This window comes from Trichoderma camerunense (genome assembly GCF_050948025.1).
Source record: "Trichoderma camerunense strain CBS 138272 chromosome Unknown V8C40scaffold_3, whole genome shotgun sequence".
Lineage (NCBI taxonomy): Eukaryota > Fungi > Ascomycota > Sordariomycetes > Hypocreales > Hypocreaceae > Trichoderma > Trichoderma camerunense.
In genome coordinates this window covers 1978064-1996358 of record NW_028145367.1, presented here as the reverse complement: position 1 = coordinate 1996358, position 18295 = coordinate 1978064, and the positions used below count along the sequence as shown (strand labels likewise).

The 18295-nt window shown below is 51.9% G+C and overlaps 6 protein-coding genes across 6 annotated transcripts; 2 read left to right on the top strand and 4 right to left on the bottom strand.

Moving 5' to 3' along the window:
• Window positions 1-1555: 1555 nt before the first annotated feature.
• Window positions 1556-6509, top strand: V8C40DRAFT_236461 (uncharacterized protein). Its single transcript, XM_083214047.1, has 2 exons — window positions 1556-2535; window positions 2701-6509. Exons 1-2 carry the CDS (start codon window positions 2280-2282, stop codon window positions 6141-6143), a joined length of 3699 nt encoding a protein of 1232 aa, XP_083077297.1. The 5' UTR covers window positions 1556-2279; the 3' UTR covers window positions 6144-6509.
• V8C40DRAFT_236459 (LYR motif-containing protein) lies at window positions 6357-7603 on the bottom strand. Its single transcript, XM_083214046.1, has one exon. It carries the CDS (start codon window positions 7436-7438, stop codon window positions 7085-7087), a length of 354 nt encoding a protein of 117 aa, XP_083077296.1. The 5' UTR covers window positions 7439-7603; the 3' UTR covers window positions 6357-7084.
• A 179-nt stretch (window positions 7604-7782) lies between these two features.
• On the top strand, window positions 7783-9450 carry V8C40DRAFT_236458 (uncharacterized protein). The gene has a single exon (XM_083214045.1). It carries the CDS (start codon window positions 7968-7970, stop codon window positions 9309-9311), a length of 1344 nt encoding a protein of 447 aa, XP_083077295.1. The 5' UTR covers window positions 7783-7967; the 3' UTR covers window positions 9312-9450.
• Window positions 9451-9646: 196 nt separating this feature from the next.
• V8C40DRAFT_262776 (mitochondrial 54S ribosomal protein uL6m) lies at window positions 9647-10649 on the bottom strand (the record flags this gene model as incomplete). Its single annotated transcript, XM_083219392.1, has 3 exons — window positions 9647-10014; window positions 10107-10220; window positions 10349-10649. The coding sequence occupies 3 exons, from the start codon at window positions 10647-10649 to the stop codon at window positions 9647-9649; spliced, it is 783 nt and encodes a 260-aa protein (XP_083077294.1).
• Window positions 10650-12161: 1512 nt separating this feature from the next.
• V8C40DRAFT_284529 (ankyrin repeat domain-containing protein) lies at window positions 12162-15005 on the bottom strand (the record flags this gene model as incomplete). Its single annotated transcript, XM_083222160.1, has 1 exon — window positions 12162-15005. The coding sequence occupies one exon, from the start codon at window positions 15003-15005 to the stop codon at window positions 12162-12164; it is 2844 nt and encodes a 947-aa protein (XP_083077293.1).
• Window positions 15006-15447: 442 nt separating this feature from the next.
• V8C40DRAFT_236449 (beta-1 tubulin) lies at window positions 15448-17640 on the bottom strand. The gene is made up of 5 exons (XM_083214044.1): window positions 17488-17640; window positions 17261-17284; window positions 17069-17191; window positions 16209-16999; window positions 15448-16150 (listed from the first exon to the last, which is right to left on the bottom strand). Exons 1-5 carry the CDS (start codon window positions 17497-17499, stop codon window positions 15760-15762), a joined length of 1341 nt encoding a protein of 446 aa, XP_083077292.1. The 5' UTR covers window positions 17500-17640; the 3' UTR covers window positions 15448-15759.
• Window positions 17641-18295: the final 655 nt, after the last annotated feature.

Here is an 18295-nt window from a genome sequence, read left to right as displayed (position 1 = left end):
CACACTATCTGGGTCTGGCGCCGTTATCAGCGCGGTTGCATGACACACGACCTCAAGATATAACGGCTGCTAAAAAAAAATCAACAGCATGTTACTCCTTACAGGCCATTGGCGGGCTCGCCGTTGGGAGGAAAAGGGGAAATCTGACGCCTCCTTATAGCAAATTCCAAATCGTGATCGATTGCTATTTTTTGCTTCCGGTGATTTTACCAAGGGGAACATGGAAGGGCAAGGGTGATTATGCGCAAGAATGCCGGCCGGGCGGTTATAAGCCCACCAACTGCCGAAGGAGCAGGGCTATAGAGGACGAATTGGTGAGCTCTTGAGTATGTCCGAGTATGTTACCGATATCGTATCATGAAGATGGAGATGAAAAGAAATTAGATAAAGAAGGTGAAAAGTCAAAAAACTGAAGTAACAGTCTCGGAAAAGTAAAAACGAGCAGATTCTGCGAAAAATCGACCGAGTTTTGAGTAACCCATCCATCCGTTCCTTTTTGTCGCTCCAATGATGCAGAATCCAAATGTGGGAGCGCCGATCTATTCTTGGAGATGGATCTCCGTCTGCAGCTCTGATTGGCAGCTATATTAGGAACACATGTGGTTCAATGGCTGCCGGCGCTTAGTAGCGCATTGTTTCTTCCAGCCAACAGGAGCCGGTTCTCGATAATAAACTTGCGTCCAAAGCAGAAGAAAAAAAAAAAAGCGCGATCCACGCAGGGGCGGTCGCATGTCTAGTGGCAGACGCCTTCGTACCGAGTACTTGGTAGAATGTACCCCGTACCACCACCAATATTGGGGTTTTTTCAATGCAAGCACTTCGCGATGGCCTCGATATCTGCCTACTGGTATATCTCAGGCCACATCACATGTTTGTAACGCCGTTCTGACATTCGACTCCTTATCTGTGCTTTGTTCAAAAGTGCAAAGGAATGCACGCCACATTGACCAGGTCACGACGAATTGTGGGAGATGCAAGTTTCATACCTACATGCAGCCTAAATCCCCAATCAACCTGTAACCAACAGTCGCATGCAGGCATGATTGATAAGGAAAAAAAAACGAACAATGCACGTTCGGTTGTGATCTTGAAAACGAGGCGGCCCACTTTGTCGTCGTCACATTCCATCACACGCCGGACCGTCCCTGGCAATTCATGGAGCGTCCGGGTATGCGCTTTTAGGCAATCCTTGAGTCGATGGCGGGAATCCTTCAGCAAGCTTGCAGCGATCGAGCTCCTTGGTTTGCTATCTTGAAACGACAAAACGTCTAACTGCATGTAATACTACGGAGTAGGTAGTGTTAGTTATAGATACAGTAGTGCTATGTAGGCGTTATAGGGAGGGATTGAACACACGTGCAGATGCAGAGCGCATGTACGATATGTTGTATTAGAAACAGCGGGTACAAAAGATCCCTGGTACCTATACATGGGATTTGCGCACTGGCGCCACGGGCTGGTCGCCTCGTCCCTGCTCGGCCTAGCGCGCCGCTTCCACAGGGACCGCCAAACTCGCGCTCGGCCAAGCAGATCTCGCCATCACCACCAAACGGCCCCTCAATGCGCTGCCTTGCGTGCTGCCATGCTCCCTCTTTCTGCCTTGAAGCAGGCTTCTTAATGGCTCGTGTCTGGCTGCGGTGTTAGTGTCCGAACCGGTACGTCCAGGCCAAGCCAAAGCCCAGCCGCGCCGAATGTACTCGTACCTCAGCCGCGGCTCGCTCCTTTTCCCACTACGGGATGCCGTGCGACTCGCCATGTTTGATCGCTTCCCGTTTGCCCATACCTGCGTCAAGTGCCTGTCGTCCGGAGTCCTGTACAGGGAACATCTCGTGCCTGTGCGAGTACCGTACCTGTATGGTAGCAGCCGTTCTTCCTGGTCTTGTCGCTAGCCCAGCTCTCCCCCTCCTCGCCCTCTTCTCGCCAATCCGAGCGCTCCTCGTCGACCGGCCTCTATCCGCCACCTGAAATCGATGCTCTGGGGTGGATCCAGGGATGCCAAGCGAGACCTCCAAATAGAACGAAACACAGACCACAGACCTCATCTGGCATACCGCCTCCGAGTTGGTGTGGAGTGCGCTGCCGCCGATAGTTCTGACATCAGGCCCGACCTGGGGGCCCATCTCCAGATCCAATCTTCCACTTGCCTTCCAAGTCGCATCCCTCGGCAGCCTCAGCACTTCTCAGCAAGCGTCTTTGCCCCCCCTAGGTCAACAACAAGGGTCAAGGGTTACCGACTTAGGAGACCGCGGGCGGTTGGGCCTCTGGGAGCTTGAGCCAATATGTCTTCCACCTCTCCCCGTGATCCCACGCGTCTTCGCCATGCCCTTCATCCGCTCTCAACCACGTCCTTAGCGGGCTACGGTAACCAGCTCGTCTCGCCCATATCCGCTGTGTCCATGGCTTCCTCTCATGTCCAGACGATACACACGCCTGGCAGCGCCATCCTGCCGTATAATCCGCAGGAATGGGTAGCATCGCCAGCCGCCATGGCAGCGACAGAGCGACCTCTGCAGTTTGTGGGCAGCGAAGCTCAGGGTGGGGACCTTTTCTTCTTTTCTCTCGTTGATACTCTCCCTAGATAGCTGTTTTTAGACACCTTTCCTATGCCTCTGCTAGATCTTTGCTGGGCCTCTTCAACAACGCCCTTGGACTACCTGCGAATGGGCAACAGTTGTGTGCTGACCAGATTTGAAATGACAGCTTCACCATCAAACCCGCTTCCGCCTCCGCCATACACTCCTAGGAGAAGCATGCAACCTCGTCCCGTCAGTATGGCTTTCGACTACTCACCGGCGCAAGTGGCCGCCGCTACTACTTCGCGCTTCTCTAACATGCTGGGCCACCGGCCCTCTCCCGAGCCGCCAGCTGCTGCTACCCGCTCATTTCCTCCCCCGCCGGGTGTGAGTGGCAGGGGAAGTTCTCGAGAGCGTATCTTTGCACTGGCATCTTTGGGAAGACGGAGAGACACCGAATCTGCCAGCCCCCCAGAGCCGATGCCTGCGTCCAGACGGAGTGTTGGGCCTGCCCTATTCCATGCCTTGGAGCAAGAACGAGCCGCAGCTACATCTGCTATCAACGTTGACCCATTTCCGCCGGCATCTCGTAGAGCTGCCTCCACAGGCGCCATCGATACCCCGACGTCTGCCCGCTCACGGTCTACTTCTCAGACGAGATGGGAGCCTGGCATGCCACTCCCTCCGCCTCCGCCTGGGCCACCTCCGCCGCCTTCGTCGAGCAGATCACAAAGCGTACAGGGCATGGACAGGAACAATGTGCCCATCATTTCCCCACCAACTCGCAGGCCTCCCCCTTCCGGTATCTCGTCCCTGGGACCCGTTCCCCCAACGCCCGCCGACTGGGTTGACAGTGACACGCCGCCTGCCGCTCGGCCTCAGACCCAAGTATCTTCTGCGCAGCTACATCCTCTCGCGTCCGTCCAGACCGGCGAGTCGTCACGACAAATACAGCTACCGCAGCCCACTCAGTCACCAAAAGGGCGGTCTCATAACCTGACGATTGATACGACGAGCGCGAGCAATCCTAGCGAGCCCATAGAGCCACCCCTGAATTCCTCAGGCAGCGCAAGTGGCTTGAATCGTGCCAAGGCTGTGCGCCATGACAAGACCATTCTACAGAGGAGAAGCGAGAGCCGCTCTGGACATGAATCCAGGGGATCCATTGATAGCACATTACAGGGACAGCGTATTGCCGACATTATTGTTCCCCCGGCTGGTGGCCTGGCTCGTAAGCTTACTGTTGGCAAGACAACTCCCCGGAGCAGCGGGAAAGCCCCCATGGACCAACCTCTTACTGGGGAATCATCAAATTCCCGTAATTCGACACCTCGGGCACCGGATTCGGCCACATTGTTACACCACGAAGCAGCCACGCCACCGTTCTCACCAATGCCGGCCAAGGCCTACCGACAACGCGGCGGAAGCCAAGGTGCTGTGCCAAAATCTCTCCCGACTCCGCCGCCTCAGACCAGGTCTGCCTCTGGATCGATGATTGCTGAGGCTTCACGCCTCTCTACGTCCATGGCGGTGTCGCCATCCAAAGAAGTGATTGTGAACCAGAGCGCTGCTGAATTCGCAACTGGCACCATCGAACGATTTCGATCATTTGCGATTAAAGAAGCCTCGGCTGCCACAGACGCAGACCGGGTTCGTCTCTTCTCCGATTTCATAGTCACCGAGTCCAGGATTCGACGTGAGAGATACTCATCAGCTATTGGCGCTATGGGATCCGAGATCTTTGATTTGAGCCGTGATCTATTTCGGCCGATGAACGCTGCCCGGCGAGAGTCGATGAATTCACAGTCTCTGGGCGATTGGACTCCGGAGTCTTCGGAACCAAACCGATCCCACAGAGGGTCTGTCAGTTCTGTCCACCAAGCTGACGACTCATCGAGCTCGGCCCCGGCATCTGGCAGCCTCCCGCCATCCCCTGGGATCAAGCAACCTCTTAACTGGGGCGGCACCGCAAATTATATGCCCTCGCTCTCCCCTATTCTCAGCATGAGCGTGAGTGACAACCACGAGAATAGCTCACGTGGGAGACCGCCCAGTCGATGGTGGGAAACAGATTCAAACGGTGACCCGAATCGTGGTGGCTTTGAAAGATCCAAACGAGAGTCCAAGTACATGGGTGTTCCCAAGGACCAGTGGATCGAGGATGAGCAGCATACTCCGCATTACGCGACTATAAGCGAGCAAGGCTCTTCGTCGGAGTATCCTCCGGAAAAGACAGGCTGGCATGACCAGGGAGAGGCGGTATGGACTCCTCAGCCGTCAAACACCTCCGTAGCTTCTACCCCATCGACAGCGACAAACAGGCATGGGCTTTTGGATGTTTCCAGATTGGTCACCATGCCACCCCCTTACCCAAGGCATCATCCTGCGGTGAATAATAACCACCCTGAGCTGACATCGATTCGCACCTCTGTACGATCTCTGAGCGAGTTGGCGGATATTGAGGGATCAAAAGAGAGATTTGCTTCCAGCAGCCTCCGGCGCCGGGAGGAGGCTACCAAGGCAGCAGGAGAGCGTCGCCTCGCGCTGAGGTCCAACCTGCAGAAAGAAATCAACTCGGGTAATTTGGGATACGCTGATGCCGCGGCGATTGAATCCGACTTTAATGAACAAGAGAAGGATAAGAAGAAGGAGATTGAGAAGCTGGAATACGAGCATTTTCAAAACCAAGTGGTACTGCCGTTGAATGACATTCTGACGGAGCGAATCACTCGAGCGACAGAGCTATTCGATGATCTAGCACGACACTTATTCGACAGTAGCGAGATCGATGCCGACATGCCCCAAGAAGAAGGAGACGATAAGCCCGAGCTGTTAGAGAAACTGACTCTCCTCAAATGGATCTTTGAGCAGCGCGAGTCTTTGCACCGGGCCATCTACGACTTGCTATCCGACCGCAATGCCCGCTACCGTGACGTTGTGCTGACACCATATCGACTATCTGGCAACACAGAGAAGCTCAAATCGGCTGAGGCATTTTTCAGAGAGGACGCAGACAAGCGAGAATACGCGTATGCCAACGAGGTGCTAAACCGGGCGCGTGAATTCAGGTCCGTGATGGAAGAGGCAGTTGCGCGTGGCATCGAACTACAGCTTTCGGCGTTTTGGGATATTGCACCGCCGCTTTGCGGTCTTTTGGATACTATCCCGATGGATCTGGAAGATTTTGGTGTTCAAATCCCGGCTTCAGAGTACGAGGAGAACCCGGCGTATCACGATCACCCGCTGCAGTACCTTTACAGCCTGCTGCTCCATGCCGAGAAGAGTACCTATCAGTTCATCGAGGCGCACACAAACCAGCTGTGTCTTCTTCATGAGGTCAAGGAGGCGGTTGTCAATGCTAAAGCTAGGGTACTTGCGACGCAGCTTGCCGAAGCAGACGGCACACCCATCCGACCTGAGGATCGAGAGCTGCGGGCGAAGCAGATGCGAGAGGTGGAGAATCGCCGGCTGACGGAGGATCTCAAAGAAAAAGTACGGGTTGTACAGGACCAGTGGAACAGCTCACTGGGAACAGCCATGGCGGCAGTGAAGGAGCGGGCTGGCGAATGGCTGCTGCAGACGGGTGGATGGGACGAGTCCCTGGAAGATAACGGAGTTGGCGTGGTGTGAGCGTGCATTTGACTGATTTTTCATTTTTTCTTCACCCCCTTTTTCCATTCAGCTCATTCGTTTTACCAACAGCACTTTTTTAACGACGATTTCAACGATGATGCAAAGAGATGAAAAAAAAGAAGAAGAAGAGCTTTTCACGACATCTGATTATTGGCAAGCGAAGAGTTGGAATTGGCACACACATGCTTTGTGCTTGATTTTTGATACCCCATCGAGGAAATTTATACCTGGCCTGGAGCTTTGGCATTTTCGGATATTTCATTGTATATAAGTATATGAATATATATATACAGCAGGTAGATATGTATGGCCGAACATGGCGTGTGTATACATATAAAAAACATGAGTGGATATTTGATGTGGATATATCGTAGAGTTTCTTCATTTCGTGAAGTTGGTTGTTAGTAAAGCAGCCGTTGTTGCATGTCCCTCGTCCCATACTAGTAGGGGACGGTGCGTGGTGCCGGGCCTGGATGAGATAATTCCTGACACTCTCTCCCTCTCATTCCTCTCAACTCTGTGCAGGCCCTGTGTTGCTGTGTCCCAGTTGGTGTAGTGGTATCTCCTCCCTTTTGTTGTATGTGTACACGTGCGCCATCGTTGTGGCGCACCGAATTGAAGCTCACAGAGTTTCCTTTCCGTGGCTATATTCCCCGCTTGAGCGCTCGTTTCCGTCGAGGCGCCAAATTGTTCCAGTGTAGCCGCGCATTGCTACGCGGCATTCCGGCTTCTCCAGCGTTTCCATCTCTTCCCGCGCCGTTTCGCAGGATACGTATCGTATATAAATAGAGTCGTGATAGGTCACACGACAGCATCCCATCCCAAAAAATCAGGTATAAAAAAGACAAGAGTCGAATAGTAAAACACAAAATGAAAAAGAAGAGGAAGAAGAAAACAAATCCCATCTCCCTCTCTCCTCTTCCTAACAGATCCCGCGCTCACTGCGTCTTCTTCTTCTGCACCGAAGGAAGATCCATGCCGACTCTCCGGGCAGTTAAGCGGATGCGCTCGTCCTGGTCCATCTCCATGCCCGGGTTGTAGCGCTCGATGAGGGTGACGTACATGCGCTGGGCGCGGAGGTAGGCAATGAGCTGCTGGGCGAGCTGGGCCTGGTGCTCTAAAGCGTGTGAGGAGGAAGACGCAGAGGAAGATGAGGGAGAGGGAGAGTCGACGAAGGAGGAGCGGATGCGTCGGTGGAGAGGAGTTCGCGGAGAGGAGAGGATGGGGCGGGGCGGGAGCTCGCGGAGGAGGGAGCGGTAAATGGCGCGGAGGTTGGCGGGGGAGGAAGCCATTGCGGGAGTTTGGTGAGAGTTTTCGTGTATAAAGATAGGAGGGAGAATAAGGGAGAAGAAGAGAGGATAGTGGTGATGTGTGGAAGCTGGGGAAGAGTTCCGAGGCTATGGATTAGTTAGCACGGGTTAGTTAGCACGTTGCAACGGATTCCCATCTGATGTGCTTAGATGGGATTTTTTTTTTCTGGCTCGGAAAATTGGGTGGCCGGAGCGCCGGGGGAGGAAGAGGAGCCCCGCCATGAGGGAGCTCGTTAGCGGGAGGTAAGGCGGCGGGACATCGGAGGCCGTAGCGGGGTAATTATTAGAGGTAGCAGCAAGTTTGGCAGTTAATGGCAGCGATATCACGGGCCATCGGTCGGGGGTGAATTGATCTTTACATTATTATACAGCTTCAATTACTGGGGATTAATATACATTCAACTGCTGTTTAAACATCGTTCCTCGTCAAATCTCTAAACAAAACACGCACAGAGAGACATCCTTTATATAGCTCACAACAAGGCTTGCCCGTCGTCTGACTGCGGGCTGAATGTCCTCCTCGTCATCTCCACATAAGTCAGCCTCCAGTCCATCGCCGGCCTCATCTTCTTCCTCTCCGTCCTTAAAGCTTCGATTCTTCCTCTTCCTGGCCCTTCCCGCCATAATCCTCATCCTCGCCCTCCTCTCCCCCTTCACAGGCGCAACAACGGCTTCTCTATCGCTCTCCATCGCCCGCCTCGTCCACCAACCCGGACAGCAGCTATCCTCCCTCCTCCGCCAAACTCGATTCTTCTCCCTCTCCACTACAGCCGCAACCATGCGTTTGGACAAGTACGAAAAGGAGCTGCAAATCGCCCAGCTTGCCGTCCAGCGCGCCTCCATCCTCACCAAGCGTGTCTTCCACGAAAAGGCAAAGGGAACCGTTGACAAGAACGACAAGTCTCCCGTCACAATCGGTGACTTTGGCGCGCAGGCGCTCATCATCGCCGCGCTGCAGCACAATTTCCCGGACGATGCCATTGTCGCCGAGGAGGAGTCTGCGAAGCTGAAGGAGGATGCTAACTTGAGGGCTACTATTTGGGATTTGGTCAAGGATACCAAGCTGGACGATGCTGCCGCCGAAGAGCTGCTCGGTGGACCTATCAAGGATGTCGATGCCATGGTTGAGCTCATCGACAAGGGAAACAGCCCTGGCGGCTCTCAAGGACGTATCTGGGCCATTGATCCTATCGACGGTACAAAGGGTTTCCTCCGCGGAGGCCAGTATGCCGTCTGTCTTGCCCTCATGGTCGACGGTGACGTCAAAGTCGGTGCCCTGGGATGCCCTAACCTCCCCATTGACAACGATGCCCGCCTCACTGCCGGCATTGGTGAGAACCAGACCGACGAGGGCCACGGCGTGCTCTTCTCCGCTGTCCAAGGCCACGGCGCCACGAGCCGCCCACTCGCGACAGTCAATCTCGACGTTGAGGCCGGCACGCCCATTTCGATGCGCGCCATTGATGATTTGACAAAAGCCAACTTTTGCGAGAGCGTCGAAGCCGGACACTCGTCTCACGGAGACCAAGCCGCCATTTCACAGAAGCTAGGAATCACTGCGCAGAGCGTTCGCATGGACAGCCAGGCCAAGTACGGCTCCATTGCCCGCGGCGCAGGCGACATCTATCTGCGCCTCCCCGTGAGCGCGACGTACCAGGAGAAGATCTGGGACCATGCTGCCGGCGATCTCATTGTGAGGGAATCAGGCGGCCAGGTTACGGATATTCATGGCAAGAGGCTGGACTTTAGCATTGGACGGACGCTCGCTGGCAACAAGGGTGTCGTAGCGGCGCCATTGGCGGTGCATGGAAAGGTGTTGGAAGCGGTGCAGGAGGTTTTGAGTGCCAAGTTGTAAGACGTCTGCATAAGCGGTGATTGATAAATGAAACGTAAAAGCTACATAAATTTATATCTACACATGATTCAATCTTGAATGAGGATTGGGAGTATACAGATATTGTATATATAGGTATATATATATGTGTGTGTGTGTGTCTAAATACCTCGTGAAAGAGGCCCTTTTTTTCAACTGATGATAATACAAGTCTGTCAAACACCCATACCAAAAGACCACATATTGTACATTTGTCGTTTCTCCTCCTACACTCCTTTTTATTCGTAGCCGTCACATCATCATTGACCTTAATCCCCTTTCCCTCTTTTCCCTCTCTCATGTCATAGTCGTGTCATTTATTTAATCTTCTTCTGCTTCAACTTGATCGTCTGGTCATTGATAAACACGCCCTTGCCCTTGTACGGCTCCGGCGGCCTCCACTTGCGCACCACACCAGCAAAACTCATGAGCACCTCTCGATCAGGCCCCTCGAGCAGGATGCGCGTCAGCGACGGCGTCGTGACGGTGACGCCCCGGGGGATGCCGACCTCGACGGGGTGCGTGAAGCCGAGCTTGAGGCAGAGGAACTTTTGGCCCGGGTACTCCTCCTTGGCGCCGCGCTGCTCGACGCTGGCGCGGTAGCCGACGCCGACGAGGCGGATGATGGCTGTGTGGCCTTCGGAGACGCCTGTGATGTGGTTGCTGAGGTAGGACCATGATGTGCCTGTATGGTTTCAAAATGTCGGGTTCGAGGTTAGTATTGTTCGAGAAGGCCATTTTCTGTAAAGAAATAAGGGGAGTGGAATGACAACGTACCCCACATCTCCTTCTGCTCCTTAGCATTCGGATCCCTCACGCTCAGCGTCGCAGTCTTGTCTTCTTCGCTCTGTACCAGGTCCACAAACTCGGGCACATCCAGGTTCAATGTTCCTATGCCGCACGCATTCATCAGTCCAACGCACTCCTTGAAAACCACGAAACCAAGATTCCTCAATAAAGAAGAAGTCTTCCAATAGGTGAAACAGCAATATACTGCCAACAAGAAAAAGGTTACACACCCAGAGGTCCCTTGACAGTAATCGTCTTCCTCACCACAGGCTTATACGACGTCGCCGACCTCAACGTCTTGGGCTCGCCCATCAAAACTTCGACCCCCGGAGGAATCGACAGCGGTGTCCTCCCCAGCTTCGATCCTCGGGCATGTGTCGTCGAAAACGATCGTCGTGTGGAATGCCATGTGCTGGAGGCGGCGGTCGATGATGCCGGGAGGAGGGACGAGAGCGGGCACGGCGAGGCTGCCGCCGCGGACAAGGCCTGGCTGAGGGCCTTGCCGCGACGGGGAGCAAGAATTGCGGCCATTTGGGGCTTTGGGGAAGCTGGGCCGGGAGGGTTGGCGCAATTCAATGGCTGGCGGTTTGGTCGTTTCTTTTTTCGAGGTGGGCTGGTTTGGTGATGGCGCTGGGATGGGTTGAAGTTTTTGCTGAGTCAGCATATGGAGTGCTCATGTTGAGTTATGCGCACTGTGCGTTTGATGATGTATTTGCAAGGTGCGGTTCAACTCTTTTTTAAAAAACACAATTCTAAATCACTTTTAATGAGAGACATTGACGATAGCTTAGTTCTTGCTTTAGATATCACTATTAGAACATGGTGCTTTTAACCACAGTCATTAGTCTCAAGGTAAGTCAGGTCCAGCCAAGCTACATGTAGATTTCTTGTGTTGTCTTTGGTGTTAGTCGATGCAGTGCAACGGTGCGTTCCCCAGCTGTCAACAAATTAATAAGTTGTAGGTAGTCAAAAATAGGTTTGTCTGTCTCTAATAAGCCAAGTTAAATTAGCCAATAGTTGGGAAGTGGTATACTGGCTGTATTCTTGACCTGTGGGAAGAGCTGGGCTATTACTTTCTGCCTACAAGCATCATTTTGACTCAAGACATATGGCGAGAATCTTTGCCTCTGGTAGTATAATACACATGCAACAAAGTGGGGTTACATTTCAATATGCTTAGTAGATATCATATATTCCCTTACTCACTATGTGATAACGTCTTGCTCTTCAGCTGTGCTCGTGTAGCCCCCCATGTAGGCAGCGTTGCATTTAGGCGGCTATTATGCATGCACGTCAACGGATCAGAGCTATATCCATCCTAGCTGCTGCGATATCACAACTGAACATATATGTAAGAGAAAGAAGTCATTTCTACACACGGCACTGCGAATATAAAGCGTACCGAATCCTTACTTCCTTGTTGCGTTTTGTTAATTTCAAGCATCTAAACAGAGCAGAGATTTAGCCCACCATGCGATATTCAGAGTGTGTTAAATCTGTCTCTTCTCTCGTATCTGTTCTGACAAGAGTATAGGGGAACTATAGTGGAAGTTAATTTGGACGACGAAGAACCTTCCTACGGTACTATCGTTGCCATTCATGTGACTAATCCCTAGACTTTTCTTGTGGAAACAGTAATGAGGCTTACACTACTATTCAAGGATGGATACTACGTTGTCTCAGTCAACAAAATGAGAACACTAGGTGCCGACTTAATCGTGGAATTAACCGAGTCGGAAGTAAAGAAGGTGGATGAAGACCCAGAGGTTAGGCGAGAGTTGGAGTACCTTCAGAGTTTGCGCAACCAATAAGAAGAGTAATATATACATGCCGTTGTAAAGCTCAGTACAAATTGTATTATGGCAGATTTTTTTCCCCCAAAGAAACAACAGAGGTTTACATTATTCAAGCCTCGCTGGTATCTAGGCTGAATGTTACAGTCTAGTACTGATTATGTCCTGTATATTAGTATGAAACATCTCTCTCTAAGCGATATATATAATATTAAAAAGTTTCTTGATTTAAACTCCTCAATATGCAGCTTCAAGTCTTCGCCACCCCTACGCTGTTATCTGGGCTTGTTCCAGATAACTTCGTCTTTTCCACTTCCCAAAACTTCCTATACTTTTCTACAGCTCCTCGGCCATGTCCTTTTTGAACGTCAGCTAACCAATCCTCGCCCATCTCATCCCGCCAGTGAACGTCTGGCCTCGCACCATTGTTAAGTAATATCTTGACAATATTCCAATAGCCCATGATAATGGCAGCGTTTAATGTACTCCCATACTTGCCGCCTCGTACATTGACATGAGCCCCTTTCTCGATTAGAAGCTTGATCGATTCCGTCTGGCCAGACCACGCTGCTGCCTGTAACGCAGAGCCATACTCTCCGCCTTGCGTATTCACATCAATATTCGGACAATTATCAAGAAGCAGAGCCACTGTTCTATCCTTCTCATAGACATCTGAAAGGTTCGTCGTAGCTGCACATATAGAATAGAGCGGAGAGCCCACCTCTCCCGCCGCAAGATGAACGTCAGCGCCATGTTCGATGAGGAACCGGATCCTGCTCGGCTTTGTACCTTTATTGTCGAATTGCATGTTTCGGAGCGCATAGTGCAAGGCAGTTCCACCGCGCTCATCTACGTGATTGATATCAGCGCCCAGTTCAAGAACTCGCAACAACAAGGAGTTGTCTTTGCTCTTGTTTGACGAAGCGACACCGTGTAAAACGGACCCGGAGAAAACTCCAGGAACATTGATATGTGCGCCGTGATCGAGCAGGAGATGAACAATTTCATCATCATTACGCCAAAAGGAGCTTGCAGTCAGAAGCGCTGTTCCGGTCCTCCCCCCAATCTTGCGAACCGGTGCGTTCACATCTACACCATTGTCGAGAAGAAAGCGTACGACTTCAGTATGCCCCCAGTGGCAAGCGGATTGAAGTGCAGATCCATATCCATCACCTTGCAGGTTTACATCTGCACCGCGATCGAGAAGGAGGCGGACTAAGTTCATATTCCCAGCTGCGCAGGCGGCTTGAAATGCGGTTCCAAACAGTTTGTTCTTGGCTGTGGCATTAACATCAGCGCCGTGGTCAAGCAGCAGCTGAACCATTTTGACATATCCATCCTTTCCCTCCTTGGGTCTTGTAAAACAAGCAGCGTGGAGCGCAGTTGTAAACGCACCGCCTTGGGCATGAACATCTGCACCCCAGGATAGGAGCAACGGCACAATATCAGAGTTCCCATAGTGACAGGCTGTTTGTAAGGCGTTGGCGTATGGCCCTCCTTGGGCATTCACGTCAGCGCCGTTTTTCAGGAGCAATTCCACCATGTTGTACCAACATATGCCGTCATTGCCTTTAGATGCACAGGCATTGTTCAATGCGTTACCATGCTCTCCTCCTTCAGCCGCTATATCAACGCCGAGACCGATGAGGAGCTTCGCAACCTTGATACAAGCGTCTTCATCCCTGCCGGAATAAGAGTAACAAACTGCCTGCAGGGCCGTTCCGTGATCTCCTCCTTGGACGTTGGGATCCGCGCCTAAGCCGAGTAGATACTCAATTCGTGATTGATCGATATCCTGGGCTGCGCACGCTATGTGCAATGGGTTGCCCCAACGGCTCCCCAAGGCATTGACGTCGGCCCCTTTACTCAGAAGCAGATCAAATGCTTTCCAATTCCCCCTGAACGCTGCTTTACAAAGTGTCCCTTCCTTGGCGATGTCAGGGCTATTATCGAGGAGAAATTGTAAGCATTCCAATATTGAGGCCTCATCTCCGGATGATCCAGATACTTTTTCGAGGGTGTATTCGTCAATCTCGGTTCCGTTACGGGCAAGCAGCTCTATGATATCGAAGTGACTTTCCGCAGCTGCAGCGTTCAAGGTCCATTTGCGTACATCAGTGCCATTAAGAGCCGCAGCCAGAACTTCATTCTCAAGGAAGAATCGCACAACTGCTATATGGCCACCCAAGGCAGCTTGTGTAAGGGGATTGCGACGTGTCGCGTTTTCCAAGTCGACGCTAGCACCTTCATCAACAAGGAGGCGGACGGTTTCCAAGTTTCCTGCTGAACTTGCGTATAACAAGGCTATATCCAAGTCCCATTGACTAATGTACTCGCGCATATCAAGCCCCTCTGAGATTACCATCTCAGTGAGCTGAGTTGCCCCCAGGTAAGCAGTGTAAATCAGGGGATTCGTCCATGCATCAGTACTGAGAAACGGACAAACGGTGAACGAATCAATCATGCTGAATAGACTCGGACTGCGCATAGCCAGTGCAAGATTCGCGGCTTGGGCAGTTTCGAGGGGCCATGCTGAGCGAGGCACCATTTCGAGGTGCAGAGGCCAGTTCCGAGCGGCATAGGTCTTTAATATTGAGGCGGTTTGCTCTTTGTTTTCGTAAGTGTTTGGAATACCTGGGGGATTGCATTCGAGGTGATGTATCAAGCTGGAGTGAGCAATGTGGAGATGAGCTTCTATCTCTGTAAATGAAAAAGCTGATGCAGGACCGTGTCTGATTCTGCTGGAAGTCGGATACTCTTTGATGGAAGTTTCAGCTAGCCAAACATGATGTTCATCAGCAACAACCAAGCCAGATAAGCACTCCAGAACATAACGTGGAGAAGACAGTTTATCTGCTTCGTCAAGAGGAGCGCTCTTGTCTGTGCGTTGAGCGAGAATTTCGGTGAAAAGGTCGATAGGAAGCCGTTCAAAGGAGAAGGCAAGCCATTTGAGCGAACTTATTACCCGAGATTGGAGACTCTTGTCGATTTTCAGTAATATTTCGTCTAGAGTTGCGTCTAGACTACCGGAGAGTTCTTCAGGGACTTTGTAGATTGTAATGTCGTTGTGATTATCAGCTGGCGCTTCCGTCATCATGGCCATTCGCTCAATGTAATGAGTTGTAGTGTTTCAGCGAAATAGCATTGAGTTTGTTGTTATATTCGTAGGACTTGAGAAAATGATGAGATCATGCTTTTATCTGTTCTGACATTACGCCGGTAGCTTTCCATATCTACCCTGTATTTATATGGGTTCTTTCGTGGGGGGATTTGCTTACCTAGTAGTAAGGCAGTCCTGATCTTCGGAATGCCTTGTGTTGTATGACTTGTGATGTTATTGGATGGAAGCATTTTCTAATCATTTAGCTTGAGCTCTGTTGATTCCGGTAGAATGTGGAGACCAGGCAGAATTGACCGGTCGATCATTCATGGGGTACTAGGCATTGCGTCGTTGGTGTTGTAGAGTGAGACTTCGTACAGCTGACCCTAGAGAGAACTTGCAGAGTAAGTGTAGACACTCAAGCAATTAATTACATCTCTGGTATCAAGCATCACACGGGTTACAATATACACATATACACATGCACACACTGGGACCAGCCATTCAAAATGTGTTACAGTACCGTAATCGTACTCTTCTTATTTTCATTAGGTTTGCAAACACTTGCCATCTGACCGAATGTCATATCGCGCGTGGATATCAAAATGGTCGTCCAATCATCTAAACAGACCCCCGCAAGGCAAGTCCTACAGCGTTAATCAAGGGTAACACGGGAACAGTGCAACCCCCAAGAATTTAAAGTGAAAAAGAAAGATAAAAAGCTCGCTCGCTCGTTGCTAGGAAGCCTTTACTCCTCCTCGTGCTCAGCAGGAGCCTCATCCTCGTACTCCTCCTCGTCAATACCGGCCTCCTGGTATTGCTGGTACTCAGACACCAAGTCGTTCATGTTGGACTCGGCCTCGGTGAACTCCATCTCGTCCATACCCTCACCAGTGTACCAGTGCAAGAAAGCCTTGCGACGGAACATGGCGCTGAACTGCTCGCCGACACGCTTGAACAGCTCCTGGATGGAGGTGGAGTTACCAATGAAGGTGGACGACATCTTCAGGCCACGGGGAGGGATGGCGCAAAGGGCAGTCTGGATGTTGTTGGGGATCCACTCAACGAAGTAGGTGGAGTTCTTGTTCTGAACGTTTCGCATCTGGTCCTCAACCTCCTTCATGGCGACCTTGCCACGGCTAGACATTCTTTGTTAGCACCACATGTCGGTATATCTCGAACACTTTCATCACTTACAAGATAGAGCAGCAGGTCAGGTAGCGACCGTTGCGGAAGTCGGAAGCAGCCATCATGTTCTTGGGGTCGAACATCTGCTGGGTGAGTTCCGGCACGGTGACGGCACGGAAGGAGTGAGCACCGGGGCTCGTCAGGGGAGCGAAACCGACCATGAAGAAATGGAGACGGGGGAAAGGAACCATGTTCACAGCCAGCTTACGCAGATCAGAGTTAAGCTGACCGGGGAATCGCAGACAGGTGGTGATGCCGGACATGACAGCGGAGACGAGGTAGTTCAGGTCACCGTAGGCAGGGTTGGACAGCTTCAGGGTGCGCATGCAGATGTCGTAGAGAGCCTCGTTGTCAATGCAAAAGGTCTCGTCAGAGTTCTCGACCAGCTGGTGGACAGAGAGAGTGGCGTTGTAGGGTTCAACGACGGTGTCGGACACCTTGGGGGATGGCATGACGGAGAAGGTGGCCATCATTCGGTCGGGGAACTCCTCGCGGATCTTGGAGATCAAAAGAGTACCCATACCGGATCCGGTACCACCACCGAGGGAGTGGGTGATCTGGAAGCCCTGGAGGCAGTCGCAGCCTTCGGCCTCACGGCGGATCACGTCAAGGACGTTGTCGACGAGCTCGGCGCCCTCAGTGTAGTGGCCCTTGGCCCAGTTGTTTCCGGCAGAGGATTGACCAAAGATGAAGTTGTCGGGTCGGAAGAGCTGACCGAAAGGACCGGCACGGACGGCGTCCATGGTACCGGGCTCAAGATCGACGAGGACAGCGCGAGGAACATACTTGTTGTTGTTGGCCTGCAGTATCCGAGGTCAGAATAGGGGCTTCTCGAGTGGTGCGTCTAGCAGGGAAAAGGAAACACGTACCTCGTTGAAGTAGACGTTCATGCGCTCGAGCTGGAGCTCGGAAGAGCCTCCATAGATACCATTGCTGTCGAGACCGTGCTCGCCAGAGATGGTCTGCCAAAAGGCGGCACCGATTTGGTTACCCTGTCAAATAGTGTGAGCTCCTGGCCGCTGTGTCGTTAAGGGGGGAACTATAGAGGGACATCAACTTACGCACTGGCCGGTCTGGATGTGAACCTGTACACCAAAAAAGAATCAACAATTAGCAAACGGACATCCTCAAAGCATCACGACACGCCTCAATCGCGCTGGATTGCCGCGCAGAAAAACGCCAATGTGTTCGTTTCGTCGTGGTTGGCGGGGTATAATTTCAGGGGCTTCAGGTCCCAAACGCGTTTGGCGGGAGCTCAAGTAAACAACAGATAGAGGGGGAGACTCACAATCTCACGCATGATGGCTAGTGATGATGCTGGAGGAAATTAGGATTCGAGAACAGAAGGAGACGCAAAGGAGATGCGAGCTATTGCTGGAGCTGTGGCGGGTTTGGCAGGACAAGAGCTTGGGCTCGAGGTAGCTGGTGGTTTTTGTTTGAGTTGGGAAGCGGGTGGAGATGAAATGGTTCACCGCCATGGCCCCATCACCATGCGGGGCCTGTTAGCATGTTAGCATGGGGAAGGGGAAGGGGAGCCCAGAGCCATTGAGTGGCTGTTTGGCTGTTGGGGCCTGAAAAAGCTCACTGAAAGGCTAGGTACAGGTGGTGCTAGTAGGGCCCGAATAGGGGAAAAGCAATTGACTGATGGGCATCGATTGATCCATTCTCTCTCGCTCTATTTGTTAACGTTGGGTGCAAAGAGGCCATCGACAACATACAGACACACCACTTGCCTCACTATGTACTCAATAATACCGACTAGATAACTCATCCATCCAATCAATCAATCAATCAATCCCCTCTAAGTAACACAGAGAATCGAAATCCCATCGTAAACAGCCATAGACCCAACCTGTAACCTCTACTTCTCCGAACCACCATCAACGCACCAACCAGCCATGTAGCCAGAACCTGCAGCCACGCTAAGCAGTTTTGATGCCTGGTCCCTTGGGCTCGTTGGAGCCATCACATCGTCACCCTGTCCCCAAAGAAGCACGACCATGCCAGAAGAAAAAAAAAACCCCCCCTAGAGCAGCCCAGTCAATCCCCTTTTTACCGCAACACCAGACTTTGGGTCTCCATCTCATGCAGCGCCA